We start from the raw sequence: 25,397 nt of genomic DNA on the forward strand, positions 1-25,397 counted from the left end.
GTTATTGGTTTTACATAACTTTTTATTGAACTGCACATTATTTCTTGAAATATAAACTATTCTATTTAAAGTTATTTTATAGAGATTCTCCTACATGTGGATTATTTAAAACTTTGGTTTATACAATAAACATGATCTAAAAATTCTCGCATATGCAATGAAAGTCTTAGTTGCGCAAGGTTTATCCTAATTTAACTATCGCCTGTTTATATGATATTGCCATCAATTCTTCAAGATTACGTATTACTTATCTTCAATTTTTCACATCCGCAATATCTATTTAAATTTCTCTGCTATTTACGAGGATTACTAAATAATTGATTTACAAAAAATAAATCTTAAGGATTTTGTAAAGTTACATGTTAGATTGGTTTGGTAATATTCGTTAAAAGATTATTTTGATTTTTATATTCGTAAATTAACATAATTTCTATACGCACAAATGGTTTTATGCATATGAATTTGCTTTTAAGGCCACCCACGTAAAGACCACACCAGTAATTATTGTGAAAATACAGCTACGTACGTGTGTTCGTTTAAACAGAGTTTGAGCATCTAAACAATTGCTTTCAATTAGTTTTTGTATCTTTGCATACCTTTATCTCTTACTTTATTACATTTTTCTTTTTTAATTAAAGTATTTTACGTATCGCCTACCGTAGTAGTTAAATTTTATAATCAAATTAATTATTTGAATATATATTAATTGTTTGGAATCGATTATAATTTTTCTTATCATAGTGTTGTAGTAAATTGTTTAAAATGTCTGATGTTAGTATGATAAATTAATATTTATTCAACATTACAAACATGAAAGCTGATAAAATTTATAACTAAATGCCTTCTAAATTTTAAGACTATTTAATTAAAGATTTGACAGAACAAAAAAGAAAAAAAAAAAAAAAAACTTTCGTCTATATGTAAATATATTTTTGTTTAATGTTATATTCCATAAAACAGTCGATTTGGTATTAAAATGCTAACTCAATAATCGATTTTATTACTCATTTAAATATAAATAAACACATTAATTTTATTTATTGTATGCCAATTAATTATTTGCGTTTCATATACATAATTTTGCTTTGTATGAGAATATTTAATTATCTATTTCAATCGATTAAGAAATTGTTGTTAATTAAATTAATCTTTTTCATTTTATGTAAAGAGTTATTCAACTCTAAAAATGCTTTCATATTGGAAATAAAAAAAATCATTTCACTTTAAAAATACTATTTCTAATAATACTTTTGTCAAAATAATTAATTTTTATCTCTGGATTACATGAACAACTATGTATATATATTTATGGTATAGTTCAATTAAAACGAAGAATAGAACATTTGACTGAGCTTAATTAATACAATAATTGGATGTTATTAAGAAATTCGGTATTATTATTATCGTCTATTATAAATAAAATGTAAATATTAAATAATTTCAGAATTATTTCTAGTTAAGCTATTTATTATACAAATGAAAACTGGGCTCAGATTTACGCTTATAAGAATGCATTTTGTTGAAAAAATAAGTTTGATTTAATTTAATAGAAATATATATTACATACTCTTTTCGGAGTCTATACATTATCGGAATTTTCCGAAATAATAGTATGTTGATCTAAAAATAGAATTTCAGCTAAATCCTTCAAAAACATAAATTCAAAAATATAATTATACTACCAACAATACATACAAGTACGTAATAGTAGCTGTATTCAATAAATGTATCGATTATATCGGCTTTACTTAATTAAATGATTATATAACTTTTCTTCAGGTCAAATTAGCAATTATGGCAACGTACGGTCTTCCATAATTTTACTCATAATTTTCTGAAAAATATATCTCTCTTTTTATTATTCATATTCCTTTCAATGCTCACCACCCGTACGAATTATGAGAATAATCGTTTTCTTTCATTCCTCATTAAGCAAATCTATTCAATAAGATTTGATATTTCAGTAACAACTAAATCACTAAGATAAAAGTAAATTCTATAAGCGCAACGAGCAGTTTCATGTTTCCGACGTTATTGTGTTTTATTCATTTTACTCTTCATCCTGGAAGCGCATGAAACCAGTTAACCGTGATGTCGCTAACTTACGCGTAGCGTAGAAGATTTATTCTCCACTCTGACTTTCCGCGCGATTAAAGCATATCTGCTTGCACTAAATTGCGCCTTACTTAATTAATCCACAACTACTATCGATATATGCGTCCATTTACCTCTCGAGCAGTTCACAAATATATACCTAACAATATCTCTTAAAACTTTGCCCAACTGTCCATCTTTATCGCGTAAAAAAAAAAAAACTCGGGAAATAACGAGCGTCGCGTATATTAAAGTAACATTTTTCCTAAGTGAAACCTCTCGCGCGGGCCCAATAAACACGTGACTAGTGATCCGATGGCCGTTAAATCATTTAAATTTACAGTTACTTCGTGAACTTTACGCATAATAATTTTCACGCTGGCCGACCGCTCGCTCCAAACATGTGCACCAATGTGTATATTACTCAAGCAGCCGACTTTCGTCTTATACTCACACATGGCCGATCTCGTGAGCAATAGTGAAGGCAGTCGCGAGCCCATTGTCCTGGACAATAGCGCAGGACGAACCAACGGAGCACATTCTGCCAAGCTCGGCAAGGCCCAGGGTGTCGCAACGCTTCTGGCTCGGATTGTGGCAGAGATTTTCTCTACGGAAGGAAGAAAGAAAATCGGGTCGATAAGACCGCTTGAGCTTTGAAGAATAAAGGCCAGTTTCGTCTTTATTATCTATATTGGTAGTTGTGCGCCAGTACAAACTTAAAAATCGTGCATCGCATTAGGGCTTACAATTTTTAATGATTTTATTTCACATACATTGCAGTATTCTTTAATATTTGATGGATTATATTGTTATTGCAAATGAATAAAAATCTATTATATAGCATCCAATTCACTTCATTTTACTTATTTTCCATTAATAATTCTTTTGAGATAAAACATTTCATTTCAAGATTGAATTGAAAAATTATTTAACGATAAAATGCCTGAGATCAGCGTTTACAGATATGAATGCTAACGGATTATTTGTACTTACCTTAAGAAAATTATTTTATTTTAACTTGTGGTTTTATTAAGGGAGAAAATTAGTGGCACAGGCGTGGGATTTATTTTACTTGCGCAGGAAATTATTTTTATTATACATTAGGAGCTTTTTGCCTGAACTTGTGTGTTTGCATTGCTCACTTGGCACTGGTACGATACTTTTACATATCCATATTCAAATATATATATATATATATATATATATATATTTTTTTTTTGTTACTTAAGCGGCTTTTAATCTTGGCATTGTCGCGCTTTGTTATTGGTCTTCAATACAGAACTGTACTTTACGATGACATTTATTACTTTTTGTTTACCTTGTTTTTTAAAAATTTTACGGGTTGGTAAGTGTTACAAGTCTAGAACGAATTATTTATAGTTAAGTGACATAGATATTCGTGAGTTTTATTTTGTAAATAAAAGATTTGATTTTTTTTTTAATCTAATTATTGTTTAGCTTGCTCACGTCCTACAATAATAGAATACCTACATGATTGGATATATATATATATATATATATATATATATATTTAAATTTAAATTTAAATTTAAATTTATATGTTTAACTAGTATTTTCAATTAATTAATATGTTGTATATGAAATGGTAAATATTTTTTTAAAAAGGTTGAGAATGATAATCAAAATGAATTGAATAACAATGCTTCTACGATAATTATTGACATTAAATGTTCGAAAAATTTTGCAAATAATTCAACATCAATAATAATTCTATCACTATTTAGTATTTCGTATTTATATAATATTATTTTATTATTATTATTATTATTATTATTTTTTTTTCTATGAAAATAACAGCACGAACCATAAGAGCCCGTTAAACTTCGTTTTGTTTTATCATTCAAATTTCTTGTAAAATTTTAATAATCGTTTCATGTTCTCGAACTAAATAAATGTCTGTAAGTTATAAATTACATATAGGATCATATAAACAAATGATTATAAAATAAATTGGTATAATATATGCCAGCTGCGAGAGGACAGAAACATATTTTCATGAATTATTGTATTTCTGGCAGTTTAGCGAGCATTTGCATTTCGAGCGGCTATTAGTGAGCGATCAAACCTGGTGAGAAGTAGAGCGGTGTCGTGATGCTCCGGCGATGGCTCGTGCGGATTGTTGAGTTTCTGCCAATGGCAGAACTTCCTCAGCATTTCTGCAGCCCCAATTCCATCGCTACCCCGTTGCTTTACGCCGAAAATCTCGTTCATTTGCTTTATTTTTATGACCGCAATGCTTATGGGATTGCCGATAGACGGGTCTTTATAGATCCGCGACACCTAACGACAGAATTCCAACGGAGAGATTAATTTTGCGTTCTAAATATCAGAATGCTTGACTCAATGGTAATATTGCCATTATAATATTAATGTGAGCATTAAATTCGAAGCTTTTCGTAAATTCAAATGAAAATACTTATACTCCGGGCAATTCGAGCAATACTTATCGCGAAAAACGTCAAATTTTTTACTTTTATAATTAATTACTTTTATAGTCATTCAATATTTTACGCTTTTCTTAAATAACTAGCATAATTTATTTATACGATGTAATAAAAACTTTTCAAATAATGCCGTATCGACAAAATAAATTTTACCCTCTACTACATAATTCTTTGACGCAAAAACGCTTTTAATATTTTATGTCGAATAAAATTTTAATGTGCAAATTTTTTTAAATAAAGAGTTAAATACGGATGAGCAATGTACTCATTCAATATAAATTTTTATTCGATATCTTTCATTACCTTTTTATTATCACGAACGGATATAATATAACTCACTCTTATAATGCGTGATTTATTAGTATGCAATTATTAATTCGCATTCTTTTAATTACGAGTACCGTTATAAAAATTCGTAATTTTTTTTTTTTTTAACGTGACTCCAAATGATTATTTTCCAAGCGACGGCATAAGAATTCAAAAGGCAACAGTACCTCGCACTTACTCAGACCGCATATACGTATTAATCAAAATTCAATACGCACATAAATTACAATTGGCAGAAAGTTTAGCCGAGGCAATCTGTTACATGGCGCGGACTGTTTTTGCTTGTTTTTTTTTATTTTTTTTTTTATTTTTTTTTTGTTTTTGTTTTATTTTATTTTTTTTGTTTTTGTTTTTTGTTTTTGTTTGACAAACTTATAGACTATAACCGCATGCATACCGTATTCATGAGGACTAAGATGTAACTGGCGAGACTGTCTCCGTGGTAATCTATCATCTTAGCGTCGGCCACAACCATTATCTCGATAAAATATTCTCTCGGTAGGGCTCGTCTTGTTCGCCAGCTACCATAAATATCGAGATCGGAGTCCTGATCGCCCTCGAGAGCGAAGCTCCTTCCGCCGTCCTCGTCGTAACTGTACACACGCGGGTGACGAATATTTTTCAAGGGGGTGTTGAGAATTTTCGTTCGTGTTAGCAGATAAGTTTGCTTTTTGCATGGAATGCATTCGACATACGTTCGAGTGACTCGAGATACACGAGCGCTTGTTTTTTATATAAATATACTTCAAAGAGATTAAAAGGAAACGATACTCCGGACAGCAGAATGTTAAAATAAAATGCCGCAATGTGGCTTTTAATTTTACTTTTTTATTCTATTTTATGGAGAAGTTAATTGAGAAAATATTGATACGGGGTATAGTAATTTTATTAAAAAATCATCGGAATATTTTGCGCATAATATGTAAGCGCAAAGAGTGAAATTCTTGGTTTAACGTGTAATTTAATATTATAACTATGACTTTAAGAAATTAATTTCAACACTCGCATTAAAATCGCATTTCCCAAACAATATCTTTTATGAATTCTAATTCATATAATCTTCGCGCCTACGTATATAAGCAACATTTACATGATTTCTTATTCGAGTCTTGCCCGCTGATTCGTTATTTCCATTAATATACAATTGGCTTTCATGCTATTTATTAGACGCCTGATGGTTAATAATAATTTTATTAATAATGAAGAATGCATAATTTTCACATTAAAATATCCAAACTTGAAGGAAGAAAGTTTTTGTCATTTTGCCTTTTCAAGTTCATTGATATGCAATTTATAATGATCGTAGATTGCTTCGTAGTAATAGATAATTATTAACGATAAATTAAATATTACATTTATATATACACATATGTGTAATGACATTTTATATATAGCAATATAAAAAGGAAAAATGTATGTATATATAGTTTTTTAATCATATTTTTATTGTGCATATTGTTCTTTTCTTTTTTTTTTTTTTTGCTTTTTTTTTCGTTTTTTTTTTTGTTTTGTTTTTGTTTTTCTTATTAATTTTTTTAGTAGTTTAATAGAACTGTTATAAATTACAGTCGAACATTTTGAAAAGCAAAACACTAAATTTCCATAATAACTTTTAAGTAAAACGATGCCATTAATTTATTGGTTATTTTAAAATAGCCAGTCGATAAATTTCACAATATTTACAAAAATCTTGGGCTACAAATTGTAAAAGATTTTGTTGATTTATTTTAAGCTTTAAGAGTGAAAATCATAGCGCTCGGCCGATAATGAAAAGCAATTGTATTAATTAAATCGTAATGTCATAGTCATATTAGTGCCCTACATCTCACTCGAATGAGCTCATTAATTGCAAAGCTTCTTCTCCCACGATATTTCCTTCGACACAATACGACCGTTCGATTCAATAATAAATACAAATCAGAGCACAAGAGTGACGCGCGTTTACGTATTCCCACGATGGGTCTAACGAAGATGAGAAGAGGAAAAATGCATCACCTGCTGTCATTTTCTCTTGGCAGATGATCCAATTGCCTGCGGCGCCTCCGTCTGCGTGCCAACTGACCGACGTCGGTCGAGTCGTCTCGAGGGATCGCCGCCCCACATTCCTTGCTATCGTTATCTGCAATCAATCGCAAAGGGAATCTTCAATTTCCTCGAGCACATAATGAATCCATGTGGGCGGATTCTTTTTGTCTCCTTTGCTTAACTTATGATGGAGTTCAGAGGGTTATCTCGTATAAATGCGAATGGGGTTTGGCTCGACGGCACAAATTAGATCAAGGATTTATTTAATAAAGTTGAAATAAATTGAGCGGAATAGATCCATATAGATATGTCATAATACGATAGCATGACACACGCGCGTATATATGATGGATTGACTTTGAATTAGAGAAATTGTAATGATGGATGATCGATGAGGTTTTACTATTTATAATTTATAATAGAAAATTTATATAATTTGCTTTATTAATGCTTGTGTTTTGCAGTTGATAAAATTAATGCCAATGGAGGAAATTGAATTGTAGTTCGGTAAGATAATTACTTTTGAATTATTATAAAGCGACATTTACGTTTAAGGATGAAAAGTTATGTTGTTAGAAAATACTGTTGAAATATCGTGGAAAGTATAGCTGTTATATTGGACTCTTTATTTATTTATTTATTTTTTTTTTTTTATTTTTTTATTTTTAATTTTTTTTATCAAAAATAGACGAAATTAGCTAAACTTACGTTTGTTTGTGAAAGAATAATGTATTGGATAGCGAATAAATGACTAAATACGTAAGCTTGTGAGGGTAAAATAAACGGTAAATGGTAATAACAAAAATTATTCATTAAAATATCGAATAACAAGTTGTAAATAAAAGTAAATAAATTGTACATAGTTGGCAATAATAAAACATTTGCAATTATTAAATTTCACGTATTCAATTGCATAATAAATTTAATACGCTACTTTAAAATATGTAGCTTCATTATTCGAATGTATCAGTCGCTTCGACATTTAACATGACATAAGTGTATTTCGGACAATTTACATAAAGTGATATTGTATATTTTTTTTCATCAACATGTACTATTGAATTACAAAATGTAAATTAATTGTATAATCTGATAAACTTTCAATTTAATAGAAACTATCAATATTAGCTCAGGCCGTTAATTTAATGCAAAACATCACTTTTATTATTTACGTGGATCAATATTATTATTTTGAATGAACATAACTTGAAAACATTTTTAGAAAACTTACTCGACCGACTCGAACAATAAATAATAAAAAGCTGAACCATTTCTCTTACATGTACCTAAGTATAAAACTATTTTTACTTGATAAGTCTCAAGCTCTGTGTTACCTTTTGCATTTCTAACCAAAATCAAGGATACCGAGAAAAGTCAGTACTCGAAAATACCGAAGCAATACTCCAGATACTTAATGCAAGATTGAAGAACAGCATTACTGTATGAGTAATTTCATCCGGCACGCAGTAAATTCGTCGAAAAAAGCCGACCCCTCGGTTTCCTCTCCACTTGTAATCTAAACATTTATAACCCGAGAACGAAAAAAGCGCAACGTCGAGTATTTTTGCATGAAACTTCATGCCTTCAGCCGTAGTTGCTAATTTTGAGGCTGGGCGCGTCCGTATACTTGGTTAATGATGCGCGCAAGGATCCTCGTGCCTGCGGCACGTAATAAACTGCGTGATGACGCAACGTCGCCGAAGCTTCCACGAGTCAACCACCTGTTTATAATACGCTCGATGTACGTTTATACAGATTTCTGATAAAATCTCGGCAAGATGAGAACGCGGAGGCGCATGAATAAGGCGCGACGCGCTTTCTTCTTCTTCTTCTTCTTCTTCTTCTTATTCTTCTTATTCTTCTTCTTCTTGTTATTTTATTTTCTTTTATTTTCTTTTTTGTATGTGAATGCAAGAAGAAGAGAGTGCATTTCGAATCCGATCAGCAAAAGATTACGTAAGAGAGTGATGGGTCTGACACAAAATTGACCTGCCAAATGTAGGTTGTATGAATACTTTTTATGTGCACGCTTATATTGCCACGTAACTGCTTTTAGCTTCTAAATACGATCGGTTCATTTTATCACTTTACACGATGCATTATTTTATTTCTATACATAAAAGAATGATTTTTATAAAAATACTTTTATATTATCATTACAGATATATATATCGATGTTGTCATTTTCAAAGTGTCGGATTTCAAATTTTCAAAACGAAAAGATTTTTCTTGAAAATGATTAAATGTATGAAACGAAAATTATAAAATATTTCTAATAATGCATAAATAATGATCGTTTGCTAATTTATTGTATTGAATATTACATTTAATAATAGAATGTTACATTAATTAATAGTTTTAATTATTTAATTATTTATTAAATTTAATAATAAATGTGTATAAGTCATCGTTAATAAGATTCTTTAACGTTTGTACTAAATAATAGGAAAAATTCTTTAAGAATAATGAAATATTATTTAAACATTTCTTAATAGAAATAAGACAATTGACACATAATTTCAATTAATAACATAAGCAATAAATTTAATTGTTTTTTTTTTTTTTTTTTTTTTTTTTTTTTTTTTGGTAAATGAAACTAATTTCATATGCAATTCCCGTAAATTGCACATTTAGTCATTTAATTGATATTACAAATTCTTTAATAGACGCAGCCATAATTATTTTTATCCTTAAATTTGCTTAATTTATTTAATCATCGATATCGAAATGTTCGTTTAGTACTCTTTCCTGTCTATTCAGCCTGTTCAATCAATAAATATAATATAATCAGCTTAAAAAGGAATTAAAATTTTTTCAGTCTAAAGACAAGCTTTACAATCCCGTTTCCTTCATCCATTACGCAATAAAAAGGTATGTGCATTCAAACGATTGCGAAAAGTCGATAGCACTCTACTCCCGTATTCTTAAGAATCCCGTTTGAAGTCATTAACTACAATCTCTATAAAGTCATCGTCTTCGTGTTCACGCGAGCATTTGCTCAGATACGTTGGAGCGTGTACTGACGTAAAAGAAAAAAGTGCCAAGCTGTAATCAAGCAAAACCAGAACATCGGGTGTTAACAAACGAGATCCAGAGAGAAACCATCGCATATTTACGAAGAATGAAAAAATAAGAGTAAGAGGCGAACGAGCGAGTTCTCTTACATTGGTTTTGAGACATTGTCGTGAAAGTATTTAACGTTTGGAAGACAGACAACACTAAGCAGCTTTGGTAATAGGACGAAGACAGGCATAATCAATTTGATATCCCATATAACACTAATCCAAGCCTTTTATTTATTTTTTTCTTCGCATTGGTTATGCCAACGAGCCGTAGTCGAATGTAACCGCTTTTACGCGAGAAAATTGGCGTACATAATGAACGCAAAGGCCTTATAGCAATTGCAATAATTGACTGTGATTCACTTGCAACCCGTATTTTATTGCATGAAATTGAAGAAAGAATGCCGTTTCATTAGTTATTTATTTCTTTTCATTATTATTCAAATACGCCCACAAAAGTTATCTAATTGAATAAATTTTTCTAAACATTATTATAATTGCAGATTCTAATTTATACTATTCACGCGCGCGCGCGCGCACACACAATTAAGGAATACTATTAATTAATTACTATGTAAGTAATTTATTAATTTTATTTTTAAACCTAGAGATAATTATAAATTAAAATATTTCAATTAAGAATGAAGATATTTTAGTTTTAAGGAAAACGTTTTAATTTCATTTTCATTATATTCTTTAAAGTTACTAATTATTCACATAGTTTATATATATATATATATATATATAATTATATTTTATTAAAATAAAATAAATTATTGAAAATTTTTATATGTAAAATTCATGCTACAGAGTGATTTTAAAATATTAATACAGAATACAAATTTATTAATTCATGTTCATTGTAAAATAAAGGTAATCATTAATAACTTAATTAATTAGTCAAAATTGTTGAAAATTATAGATTTGTTTCGGATTTTAGTAAACTCGAGTATTAACATAATAGGTTTAACAAAAATACAATATTATTCATTAATAAATTAAATAAGAATAATGAGATAATAAAAAAATATCAATACTATTGAATGAATTTTTCGTATAATACGTGCGCTCTTGCGTGCGAGTGTGTGCGTATGCACATGTCCGCAAATAAGAAGTAGTAAAAATATAAGTAAGAATAATTTTTTATAATAAAGGCAATTTAAAGTATTTACCATAATATTAACATTTATCAGTTTGGGATTTTAAGAGTGGTAAGTAATTGATAGAGTGAGATAAATTAAGTAAGGCGAGAGATTAACATCAAGCGAAACAGGTAAATTACGATAATTTAGCATGTTTCACTAGATGAGAAACTAAGTAAATGATGATACAATCTACTTTTACCCTTATTCCTTCCTTCCATCATTAAAATGTAATAATAATGTAGACAAGTGAGTGGTTTGGAAAATACATCTATTTTTATGTAAGTATAAGTAATCAACTAGTTTGATTATACATCATAAAAAATGCTTGTGGTTATTTATAGTGTAGGACATTATGCTATTGATGCTATAAAAACGGTACGCTTTAAAGTGATAATTAAGATTGTTACTTTATAATATAAGCCTTGATCAATTTTTTTTTCTTTCTTTTTTTTCTTCTTTTATGTTTTCATCAACATATTAATTATTCCGCTCAAATTATACCGATTTGAAAAATTTATGATTCACACAAATAAATATCGATAATACATAATCGATTGTTGTCATTAGAAAAAAAATGAAATAATCGTTTAGTTTTATATAAGCATTAGCGTGTGAAATCTAAATTAGATATATTTTTGTAAATATGTTTTTTTTTTTTTTTTTTTTTTTTTTTTTAATAAAATAAAAGATAATAATAGCCATTAGGATATTCATCGAATCTTTTGAACTATTTCCAAAAAAATTTTACTTACAAAAGAATATTTTGCGATTATTTACAGAAAATAACTACTTCTTAAATGATTGATTGATATGACAGCAAATATGGAGCACGTTAAGTTTTCGAGATTTTTTTTAACAAGTGTAATGAGAGGAATGGCATTGAGTATAAGATACGTATGATATATATTTTTATCAGTTTTGACGAACGACTATTAATACTTTACGTTAATTATACTTTTATTGGAATAAATTCGGTAATTTCAGAAAAACGAGTTGATTTAACGAGCGATAATCATAGGGTTATAACAATATAAATGAGATTCTACTACGATTATTTTCGAATGCTTTTAGAATTACTAAAAGTTTTTTTTTGCAAACGATAAAAAATCGGATGCATTTAATGAATATAAAAAAAATATAACAGCCGGCAATTCCGAGCGAAGAACTAAAAATAAATTAATTTCTTACTTGCAAGCCTTAGTAATATCAAAGAATTAATTGTTTTATAACATTAAAAGCCCTTCCGGTTTCATGGCCGTTGGCATTATTAATTAACGTCTTGTCAAATTATGCGCTTAATCCATGATTTGCGGCTTAAACATATTTACGGGCCATCATCGTACGTAAGCCCAAATTGATTGTACGTATGCACGGATCGACATTTCAAAAAAAAAAATAGTCTCCTCCACAGTGCCCTCACGGTGCGGCGCGAGAAGGGGATGGGGGCGGGAGGGGGCGGTGTATTTTTAGCTAATTTTACCTGGCAGCGAATGTCGATGGACATGTGCGAAGGACCGATTCCGCTCTTTCGCTTGGGACCAAGATTCGTGTGCTCACGGAGCGTGGATTCATCGGGACGAGTTTTCGCACGCGCGCACAACACACACACACACACACACACACACACACACACACACACACAACGTAGGCTTCCGTTAGCCGTCTTTGGTCCACTGGCGTTACTTCTTCTGGTGGGAATTTCACTTAATCGACCCGTTGGCCGATTATGTTAGCGCAAGCGCGTGATTTATCACTTCGCGCTGTAACCTTTCACGGGCTGTACATAAAGACTGAGCGGCCAGTTCGTTCGTCGTTATTCCCTTTTGTCAGTATGTCTGGTCTTCGTATTATTACTCTGCGCTCATCGAGAATTGCCTGAATTTTAATCATTCGCTCGAGAATGCGCGAGAATGTCGCGAACCGGGAATAATGGGAATTTATTTTACATTCTCATTTTAAAGTATTATTTGCTCTGGATAAATGAAGGTGATATTGATGTATTGCCGGAAAGCCTATATGTATATATATATATATATATATATATATATATATATTAGGTTTTCCTTTCTTTCAATTTTACCGTTAAAGTGTACCGTAAATGTATTCACCTTGACAATTGATTTAATTAATGTTGTGAAAAAAGTGGTGAAAGAGAAAGCATCGACTTACTTGCTTCTTTTTTTCTTCCATTTATCGTATTATAATTGTGTGGATATTAATATTGTCAGTATGACAATCGTATGAGTCTTATACGTCATGATAAATCCGCCAAGATGTGAAATCTATGGCTCGCAAATAGAAAAGAATATCGTCCGTGAATAACTCCAATTGATTACGACATTTGACGAAAACACTTCTTCTTTTTTTCTTTATTTTTTTCTTTTTTTTTTTCTCTTACCAATGACTCCGCACTCGTACGTCTCGTTGACAACGGCATTATCGTCTGGCAAGTCGTTCGCCGTTCGATTTGTCTCCGTACAAAATGAGCTGAAATCGCTGTTAGTGAGTCGATAAATAACGTGCTGTAGAGGCGAAGCCATCGCTAACTTTTCGTTATCGGTCCAATGCTCCGTTGGCTTAATTAAATAGTTTCCCGTAGATGTTTTCATATGGCCCGTCTGCAAGTAAACCAATGACAAATGCCCATGGATGAAACAGATTATAGAAAAAGAAATATCTCTTTGAATATTTATGGCACTAGAGAGATATATACTTTTAGATGCTTTAAATCGCTTGCTATAATTTAAGAGTTCGGTCTCTTTCTTCCCTACATTCTATTTATACAAATATTTCTCAAATATTTCAAATGATTCAGTAAGTGGGATACTTATTAATACGCATCAAACTAAAATATATATCTTTTGTATTGACTAACCGAATGATATTTGTCTTTTTGGAAAAATAATTTTATTTCGACTTCCACATTATGTTGGCGTCAATATATAGCCTTTATTTTTTTATTTTTTTTTTATAATAAACTTAATATTGATCGAAAAAAGTAAAATCTACCCCAATAAAGTCTCGGCTCTGATAAATGAATAATAAGATTCGTGTAAGATTCGTAGGACGAGTGATTAATAAATCGTGAAAAATATCGCGAGATATGCAAATTGCCGGTCTCGAAAACCGCATTTCAAATTCATAAAAGATATAATTCGCTTGCAATTTTACAAAAGTTGGGTGAAATCGCCGATGAACTGCCGACGATCGATCAATCATATTCGAAGCTCGCGCATATGAGAAAAAGCGAAAGAACGAGCGAAAGTGACACACGGGCGCGCTTATGAGAAATTTACTCCGACACGTCTAACGAATGACTTTATAAAATCATTTAGCGCTCGCATTCGCAAGCGAAATAAATCGAAACGGACTCCACCAAGTTCCCAATTGATTTACGATTACACGGGCGAAAGAGTATTTTACAACGTAACGTCATCGGTTCACGCTCTGATTCATTGAAGGTCAATATGCAACTCGCTCCCACTTCCTACAAGGGATAAACATCAATGTCGTCGCGCACTTAATTTAGCAGCAAACTAAGCAACAATTCTTTCTCTATAACGTTCTTCACTTTCTTTCAATTCGTACTTTTGCGACTTGATGAGTCATACGTGATGATTGTAACGATGTAACAGTTGGAAGAGATCAGATACATTTTTTTTTTCTTTTCTTTATTTTCTTTCTTTTTTTTTTTTTTTTTTTTTTTTTTTTTTGTTCATACTACGTTCCCGAATAATCACTCTATTTTTGGACGATCAATATTAATTGCGTCTATCCGCATAAGTGCTCGTAATATTGGAAGTAACAATGTAAAAATGATATTTTTCTTCTTATCTAACTAGATTAAAAACAACAACAAAAGCAAGAAAAAAAAAAGTCCATAAATAAGTTTTTACTCGAAAGGTAATTTTTATATAATCATAGACAGTTAATTTCCTTGCTGAAGTGCGCCTCTTTTGCAAATTACGAATACATTGAAGTGAGAAATTAAGTGTTTTCTTACTTTTTCATTAGATATAGTATGAGAAAAAAAAATGTAGGTAATAGTATTGATTTATAAAATGCGATATTGTATAAAAAAAAAAAAAAAAAAAAAAAAAATAAGTAGTATGATAAAATTACATTTAAAAAGATATATATTATTAACAAATATCCCGAAAAGTATAATTAATAAGCGTATTGTATAAGAATTTGAATTCTAAGCGTAAAATTTTTTATATTATATTTATATTATAATAAATGAAAATGTTATTTATATTATAAAAAAAAAAAAGTTTTATATTATAAAAAATGAAAATATAAAAAGGATGCATAGTAGTGTAGTATAGTAGACAGGTAAAATGGTGGTTAAGAAAAACATTTTACCATTCCATGGCAAAGGCTAACTGTCACGGCGGATTTAGGATCGCCTTCCACGTATCCGCTGTAGAAACAACCCAAATGATGGTCAGGATACTCGCGCCTGGTGGTGTTATTGCTGATGTGAGTTACCTGGAATTAAAGTTTTGAGCTTTTATAAAAGTAATTATTAGAGCGCAGGTAAGATTATTCTAATTAAACCGTAAGCCATAAGCTTCAAAAGACAGTTAATAATAGTCGTATAAAAAAGAGCAACATTTTTAATTATAGTCTGTAGATTTTTGCAACAATGTCTTTTATGTCTTCGACTTATACAACTAACTATGTTAATTATAGCATACGCTATAAAAATAAGATACAGCTTAATTACCGTTTTATTTTCTACAGAAACTATTTTAATATCTTTTCGTTTTGACTTTTTAATTATAGACTTGTAGAAAGCAAAAACAAAAACAAAACAAAACAAAAAAAAAAGAAAATAGAAAAAAAAAGAAAAGAAAAAGCTTTTAGAATAGAAGTCATTAGCTGTTGAACTTATTAAATAAGATACCTATGATTATTTAGTGTTATTTACACTGTGTCACTTTACTTTTAAATAAGGAGTATTTATTAACACATAATCTATATAGTAAATTAGACAAAAGAATATTGTAATTTAAAAGAAATTTTTAAAAAAATTTTCTTTTTGTTTATAGAATAATTTCATTTACTTGTATTAAGGCAGTATTTATTATATGGTATAATAATTATATTTAAATTAGTCATATATCAATTATGTCAAACATAAATCACTTTTATAATTCCAATTGTAAATTCATATTTGTCATTAGTCGTTAACGGCTTACTTTTAAGCTCTAAAATACTCGGTTATTTTCAAGAATTTTATAAAAGTAATTAAACTCATATTTTCAAAATTTTCCTCCAATTCATTGCAGTTGAATTTTTAAAGCAATTTTAATATCGAATTATATTTTTTCATCTAACATTAGTAAAATTTATCGAATAAACCTTAGTTCACAAAAAAAAAAAAAAAAAAAAAAAAAAAAAAAAAAATAAAAACTATAATAAAATAGGATTTTTAGTAATTATATTTATTAAAAATTTCAACTGCTTATTAATAATATACATTATAATCATTGCCGGATAATGCATTATTATATCACCTTCGATAATAATTATATGAGCATATTATTCATAAATGATGAATATGGAATAAGATATTACGTAGCTTTTTTTGTTAACTAATTATACATATTGGCGATATAAATACTAGTTGAAACGAAATTTTATATATAAATTTTTTCTATAATTTTTATAGATTTAATTGGTTTTTACGAGGATTACATAACTATATATAAGCGAAATATCATTTATCTTATAAGAAAATCAAATATTTTAATGCTAGTCAGTCGAAATATCACCGCAGACATAAGCAATAATAACTAGCCAATTAGCGAAACATTAAATGTAACTTGAGGAATATATCTATCGAGTATTAAGTTCTCCTATCTAACTCTTACGTATTATTCTTATCTATATTGCTCAATTATATCAAGATTTTTATGAATAGATAATCGTGCGATATCAGCTTGCAGTGGGCATGTACATTTTAATGTAGAATTATAAGTTATAGAATCGAAACAAAGAGAAGGTGGTATCGTCTTGGTTTCTTTAAAACTTTATTTCCACATAAATTATATAATAAAATGTGCGCTCAGTTTACAAAACTTGATATGTTTATAATCAATGTACAATATATACATATATAGATGTAAAATAAATTGCGAACGATAAAATTTTAGCAATGTATTATTTTAAGAGATATTCTCGTAATTCAAGCACGCCAGTATTGCATTATGGAAATAACATTATCTATAATATCTGAAATTGCAAGTAATTACTGGTACCGTGGCTCTAAATTAAAAATCGAGTAGTGCTTGAGAAGGGAGAAAAAAAAACCCGCTATAACCAACGGAATATAAGGAAAATAAGAAAAGGAATAATGAGATCCATAATCACCGTTACGCTCGGAGATGCGAAGCTGTTGTCCTCTCTCAAGTTAACATGGAACCTGCGCCCAAAGGCTGTAAATTCGTATTGTGGATGGGGATCCCATACCTTGTTCTGGCTGTGGCGGAAGTGGCCGCTATGGTGCCTCTCCGCTTTCGAATGGTCATCCACTACAAAATATAAGAAATTTATCTATAAGAGTGTTTCGTATAATTTCATTTTCATCGATAATACAATCGCGTATCGTGAATTAGTAATAACATGCTGAAATGCGCTTTAAAAATTGTTCATACAAATCATTTCAACGAGGAAAGAGCCCTTTTAAAAAAATACTTATGAATTCAATGTCTTTTTAAGTAATTTTAAATGAACGAGTCGAATTAACGTTTGGTTATTGTATTTTCCTATCCTTACCAACTTTGCTTATTAAATAGGCGTCATCATTATAAATCCATTTCGATGGAGAAATTGGAGGAATATCACAATTATAATAAGGTGTAAATAATACATTAAGTATACCGTTTCTTGATTTTGTAAATAGACATTAGTTTTGTTGGCATTTAGTTTTCTTCGAAGTAATGTATTTTAAAAACTTTGATATAGTTTGCATTGTTCTAGAATGTCTTAATTAAATTTAGAAATGTTTAGTTTATTCAAATAATTCTGCAAAACTATATTGGTTATAAAGTAAATTAAACTTTTATTTATAATTTTACATGAATTTTATATTTATATTAATTAATTAGAATATACCATCAGAAGTTGTAATTATCGCTTATTCAAATATTTTTTCTAATATAAAAAAATTAATACAAATCGAAACACAGGATTTATATTACAGTATAAATACAGTTTCAATTAATTTTATAGAAAAGAAAAAAAATAAAATTATTTTTCTATAGCTGTTGCGTAATAAACTTGTCTATATTATAAATAGACAGTTGTACATGATATGGAAAATGGTAAATAGAAGTACAACGTACAAAAATATGTTAAGAGTTGCCATTTGTTATTGTAAAAGGAACGTGGACTTTTGATAATTTAGTCGCATTATTATTCGCCTCTAGAAATCCACTTTTAAAGAACAATTTCCTTTTATGTTTCCTTTTCAAATTATGAAATTTTTTATACATATTTAGATAACATTTGTATCTCATAATTTTTACCAAGTAAATATTTGGTTATCAAAGTAATATATTAAAAATCTTTTTCTTTTTGTCGTAAATAACAAATATCATAATGCGTTACTTATCTATAAATATATGTATAAGAGAATCATTTATAAAAATATCAGAATAACTATTTCAATAAAATATTTCAATCTACTAAAGGACGCATAATTGAATTTCATTAAGTAGAAAAGTTATCATATATGATAAATTATTATAAATGAAGAAAAATATCTTTTACAGCGATAAGCGTAATTATTTATGAATAAACTCTTACTTTTCAGTGTATGTATTTTGTATCGTTCACGCTCCCTCCCTACCCCCCTGCCCCTCATCCTTATCTGTACTGTGTCTTTTAATAGTTTTGAACGAGTAATAATTGATGAAAAATGAGTTTTTTAACCCTAACGATGTGACTGGATGATAAAATATGTTTAATCAAGATAGTTGAAAGTATTTGATGAGATTAGTTGCATTATCTAATAAAATAGCGGATACTTTCAATGTTTTTTTTTTTTTTTTTTTTTTTATTTGAACTGAGAATTACCATTATATGAGCAAATTTATTTACTATTAACTATCTTCAAATGTACAGTACAAGCTACAAGCTGCATTCGTGAATATATATATTTTTTTTGTTTCTTTTTTTTTTTTTAAACCAAAAATCAATATGCAGGCTTATATTATGTAATTTACTTTAATGCTTTGATAAGGTTTTCTTGTTTCAAACTTTAAAAGCGATCTTACTGTGTGATAATGTAAATATTATTTTTTGCGAACTAACATACATATTTACACGTATTTTTTTCCCTATTATTTTTAAAAAACTATTTTTTTTTTCGTTTTTTTTTTTAATTTTTTTTTTTAAATTTAAAATAATCTATTTTAGTAGGCATTAAAGTATTTTAACATCTGATTATCATTCTACCGAAACACTTTACAAATCTAAATAAATAATTTATTATAATAGATAATAGACGCCTTTAATATGCATCAATCAAGAATAATATATTGCATGCGGTATTTTTGATAACATAAACAATTACTGTGTCATTTAAAGATGTGCTTATTCAACAAACACGATGAGAAAATGTATCTCCAAATTTTTTATAAGTTATGCATAAAGATATCGTTTCGTTACATTAATACGATGGAGTGTTGAAAAATAAAAGCATTAAAATATATGAAGAAAAAAAGAAACCAGAAATGATTAGCAAGATAGCCTTTTGAGTTTCGAGTGAAAATCCAAAGCAAATAATGTTATTTTTATTATTTTTTCTTATATAAATGTATACAGAGTTACATCTCTTACGTATATTATCGCACGTGCAGATATACCAGATATACATTTGCGTATAGATGCACAAATTCACAGATGTGCGTACGTATAAAAGGTAAAACCAATAGTTCGTGAGTTTTGAAGTGACCGCACGTTTCCATATCCCATTAACGTTCGATGCAGTAGATTAATCACATTAGATAAAGCACGAGTAGTCAGTATATCTAAAGTGTGCATACGTGATCGCTATGCTTATATATATATATATATATATATATATATATATATATATATATACACGGTTCTCAGATTGGAAAGTCTCCGAGTATTACAACGCAGGGTATTTAGCGAACGCATCCCGTGCGATATTATACGTTCCCAATGACTCTTTCATAATCTATTCCAAGTCCCCGAGAGGCTGTAGTTTCTATAGGTTTCATTCTTAACGTACTCTCCGAGTGAATTATGAAGTTAACTAATGGCAAGTTCAATTAAAAGCAAACTTGTATCTACTATTTATTTAAAGAGACATAAAAATTTATCTGCTTGTCATTGAATATTGTAAAAATTTTCAGGCTATGTTTCATTATGATAGTAAGTAATTCAAATTACTTTTGAGAGTTTAGTTTCTCATGTGCTAAAGTTATAAATTGAAATGTTTTGCGGAAAATGTAGAAACACTCATTGAAAGGAAAGTGGACGGACTTTATTTTATTAACTTCTGAACTACTGTTATCGCACGATACGTTTAAATTACATCCATTAAATCTTATTAATTATTACATCTCTTAATCGATAAATCGAAGAAAATTTAAAAATTTTAAGCGTAAGTGTTTTGTAATCGTTAATTATTTTGTATATAATACAATTTAACATTCGCATATTAATTTAATATTTTACGCAGATTTCAGTTTATTCTTAATACAAAATTTAAATAAATAGTATTTAATTATTTATGATTTGATGATAAAAATGTATAACCTTTTTGTTTTTCCATAATATATGTTTATAAATATCTTGTTATATTTTGTTCGAATCTTCTCTTGTTAAAATAATTCTTTCACTCTTTTGTTAATGCTCATAGTAATGATAGAAGCTGAGTTAGTTTTGAAATATTATTTTTATTATTGATCATGTACATGTGTATATATATATATATATATATATATATATATATATTGATATCATCGTTTATTTATAATATAATGGCAAAATAGATTGTACAATTAAGCTATTATTAAAATCAAAATTCCGAAAAATTTCTTTAGAAAAAGTCATATGGTTGAATCACTTACTTTTGTCAATATAAATAAGCAATACAAAAATAATGAAAGTTCATTGAATCATTTATTTAACCTTATAAAGGGTTTGTTCATTAATGGTTATTGTAAATAATTATCACTACATAAAAGAAGAAAAGAATATGCAAAAAGAGTGTCTAGCAATATGTAAAATCGTGAATACTTCGGATAAAAAAAGAATTAATATGTAAAATTAATATGAGAAACTATATTATACGAATCTCGGCGATTTAATTTTAACCTGTGATTTAAGAGAAATTGGTGCCGATCTCATTTCGCTCATAATCCTTCATATTCTCCTGCATTTACATGAATATACGAGGATGATAAAGGATAGTCTACTCACGCGGATCTTCGTAAGAATTTTGGTTGGCCTTGGCGAGCATAATGTGTTCGAAGCTGCCTCCAGTACTCGGCATAATATCGCCTTTCCAATGTCCCCATGTCGGATCCTCTTTTTCATCTCGACGAATACTCCAGTTCGATTGTTCAGCCAATTTTACATTCTGTGGTACTAAAACAAGGTTGAAACATTTTTTTTTTTTTTTTTTTTTAAAGCTTTATATGCATATTTTATATATAGATATTTCTCATTATTTCGAATGAAAAATAAAAAGGGTATTATTATTGTTATAGAAATAATGTTAAAAACGATGATTGAAATTGAGCGATTAATCGAGGTTAATTAATAATAATTTATCATTTTAATATCAGTTACTCCTATAATTTCTCAGCGTTATAGCTTTAACTATTAATTTATTTAGTCATATTTATTTATTGATTAATAGCCCACTGAATGATAGTACTTAAGATAATAATGCTAAATGAATTTGTCTTAATATCAAGCCTATATGTTAAAAATAATAATAAAGATACTTCATTTATCGTATACTTGAACTAATAGAAGAATGTTTAAAAACAAACAAAATTTTTCTATTTGGATAAACGAGCAGTACATTAAATCGATTTTTTTATTTATTTATTGTGCTTAAGGCTAACAACTCGCGCTGACAAGTCCATGTAATTAATGATCGAAAGTTTAGAGCAAATTTTACATTTGTTTGTGTATAAGTGTTGACGTGAGATATGAATACAATCAAATGGATTAAACGAAGCTATTCACAACATTTTTGGCAGCATCAGCCTATTTAAATTTTGATGAAAAAGAACTCTAATTCGAGCTTTCAACATAGCATTTTTTAATTAAATATATTGCCTTTTGCATAGGATTTATAATTAGTATCGATTGACAAATGGATCTTTATATTTAGGAATCTATGCAATGATTAAGCATAATATATTACGAAAGTATAAATTCTTTTAACGCTTTATATATATATATATATATATATATATATATATATATGGTTAAACATGAATAATTTTCAAATTTTCAATAATACTCTCTATTTTACTATAATTAAACTATGTGAATATAACGTATTATTAAATATTATAAACACAGTTAGATATTTGTCATTTATTCCTTAAAGATAAACATTGTTTTCCATCTCAATAAATTAAGGTAAATTTTCAAATTTTCAATTTCAATTTTTATCCAATCAAATTTTCTAATATGTGAAAAATATAAAAATCGTTTAATCAATAGTAAGTCAAAGTTAGTATTTTTAATAGCTCACTTTTATCATTCTCACTTAAACGTATTTTTAGTATCAAACATTCATTAAATTATATCTTTTTCTCAAATATTCCTAAAATCCATAATTGGTATTCTATAATTAAGAAAAAAAATAATCGGTAATTCTATAATTCTTTTGCTTATACACTACGGCAATGTTTTTATAAATGATGTATAGCATTTTCATTCGAGAAACTAAAGAGTTTATGTACCTTTTAACTACGAAATCTCTCTCAGCACATAACTATTTAATAATAATATTATATCAAATGGCAATGTTGGCAAAGACAACGAAGAAGGGCGCGTGTCATCCAGGGATTCTTCATCATCCAATTGCTTATCTCCTCTGCGATGATATTACGCTCATTATACAATACGTCTTTACTCGTCTTTCCGGGAACAAAATCGTTTTTTTTTTCACGCTGATCTGATGCAGCAGCATCCTTTCCTCTTTTATGCCTAATGTAAATATATATAGTAGTATGCGGTATGCGAATATACACGAACTGCCATTTTATTATTCATATTAAATATAATATTCACATAATGTTGTATTCATTTGCATCGTAAAGTTAGAAATTTTTAGTAGATATAATAGAAAAACATTGCTACATAAATTTAAACAATTTAATAATATCTTACTTAAATATCTTAAGTGATAATAATAATTAAGTTAAATATCTATGAATCATTAACTGTAAATCAATTTTTTATTAACAATTGATAACGCATAAAAAGCGCATACATATATTTCGAGAGATTGGAATTTTTATACTGGAATGATATCGCCTATATAATATAAAAATCAGCGTAAAACAATGTTCTCCTAAATTCTCCTAAATTATTTATCATACGGATTGGCAGACAATAATGTGTAACAATTGTATTTAATAGTCAATTGTTGTTTGAATAATACTTATATCTAGTAAATAATTATTATTACATTTAGGTTATATGAAAAAGTGAAAGAAGGAAAAAACGATCGCTAATTGAAGTTTTCTTTTATTTATACATTTTTCATCGTCATTTTTTTTTTTTATGTTGTTTAATTAAAAGGAACACAAATACATAAAGTTAAGTATATAAACCAAAAAAAGAAATTCATAATAAATGTCATAAATATACTGTATATATTATCATAGGCGCGCGCAAACACATACATACACACGCGCATACAATTATCAACATACATAAATATATAAAACAAAAGAATATAGATTATATGCAGATATAACTAAAGTCACATTTCATCGTAATTTGCAGAATTCTTTTAAGAATTTTATATCGTAAATCCACACAATAATGGGAAATTTTTAAATTGATGAATGCTGAAAAAATAAATTGTAGTAAGCTGATCTTATGATCAGTGGGTTCCAAAAATAGACGAAGAAACTTGAAAAGATGATTTATAAGCGGTAGCCCTCATAGAATTAAAATGGAATAATAATAATATGGTTCATTGTGTCAATATTCTTTTAAATTTTCAACAAGATAAATTTATTTCAGATAACAAGCTACACACCAATAAACAATACAAATAAAATAGAAATTATAAAGGATTATACTGACTTTCATCGGCAAAAAGTATTTCTAAATACATTTCCTTCACTTCCATTTTTTTTTATTTATATATTTGAAAAAGTGACAACTAATAAATTTTTAACTTTTAAAAAAACTACGGAGACGAAAAAAGTTATTTGATTTTATATGAGAAAGTTTTATTCGAAGGTTACATTGTTATATTTAAAGAACTTCTTATTTATTCTTCTACTTTTGGTTTCATTGTTCACATTATTTACAATCATTAAAGACTAAGTTACATTTTTAATTCACTTATATCTACACGTTAAACGTAAGTTAATTTTTTATAATTTTTTCAATTACATTTCTAAGTTATTAAAATAAATTTGATGTATTATTGAAAATATTGTAATGTTCATATATTCTCGACTGAATATAATAGTGCGAGGAGCATCGAGAATTTAATCAAATATTCATTTTTGATTTTTAACAATTACTCATATCATTATTTACGCAATGGTGAAATGATAAAATTATTATCAAGTAATGTATTTAAAATGTAACAAAAATTTGAAACTTATTCTTATACGTAATTGTGATTTATTTGACTTGAATAAAATTAATATCGTCCCTAAGTAAGATTGAGTCGAATATCCTAAGTCAAACATTTAAGTTTATTCTAAGTTTTCTAAGTATTCTATTAAGTGAAATCTTTTACGAATTGGATATAGTACCAAAGAAGTTATGTAGATAAACAGGAACAAATTTCTATATACGTAAAAGAAAAGGGCGAAATGATAAGTAGGAGATTTACCGAATGAGAAATAACAAGATTCGAAATTTCATGTAAATAATTGTTACAGGAGAAAGTAGCAGTATGTGGTTACTGATACTGGATCGAAATACACATATAGACAAAGAGGTATAGATTGAAAGAGAGAGAGAGAGAGAGAGAGAGAGAGAGAGAGAGAGAGAGGGACACGCTGGCGAGATACATTAGT

General features: G+C 28.3%; 1 protein-coding gene across 1 annotated transcript in view; it reads right to left on the reverse strand.

Moving 5' to 3' along the window:
• The window catches only part of LOC105362028 (A disintegrin and metalloproteinase with thrombospondin motifs 9-like), a 33,648-nt gene extending 9,158 nt beyond the window's left edge, over window positions 1–24,490 (reverse strand). Inside the window, exons 1-9 of the mRNA XM_011499353.1 lie at window positions 24,445–24,490; window positions 21,583–21,750; window positions 17,497–17,657; window positions 15,484–15,609; window positions 13,517–13,736; window positions 6,882–7,005; window positions 5,284–5,479; window positions 4,181–4,395; window positions 2,549–2,701 (exon numbers count right to left, since the gene is read on the reverse strand). Of these exons, the coding sequence (XP_011497655.1) occupies window positions 2,549–2,701; window positions 4,181–4,395; window positions 5,284–5,479; window positions 6,882–7,005; window positions 13,517–13,736; window positions 15,484–15,609; window positions 17,497–17,657; window positions 21,583–21,750; window positions 24,445–24,490 (1,409 nt within the window). The remainder of the gene's footprint in view (window positions 1–2,548; window positions 2,702–4,180; window positions 4,396–5,283; window positions 5,480–6,881; window positions 7,006–13,516; window positions 13,737–15,483; window positions 15,610–17,496; window positions 17,658–21,582; window positions 21,751–24,444) is intronic.
• Between the last annotated feature and the right edge of the window lie 907 nt (window positions 24,491–25,397).

The sequence above is a fragment of the Ceratosolen solmsi genome, unplaced genomic scaffold (assembly GCF_000503995.2).
Source record: "Ceratosolen solmsi marchali unplaced genomic scaffold, CerSol_1.0 scaffold2, whole genome shotgun sequence".
Lineage (NCBI taxonomy): Eukaryota > Metazoa > Arthropoda > Insecta > Hymenoptera > Agaonidae > Ceratosolen > Ceratosolen solmsi.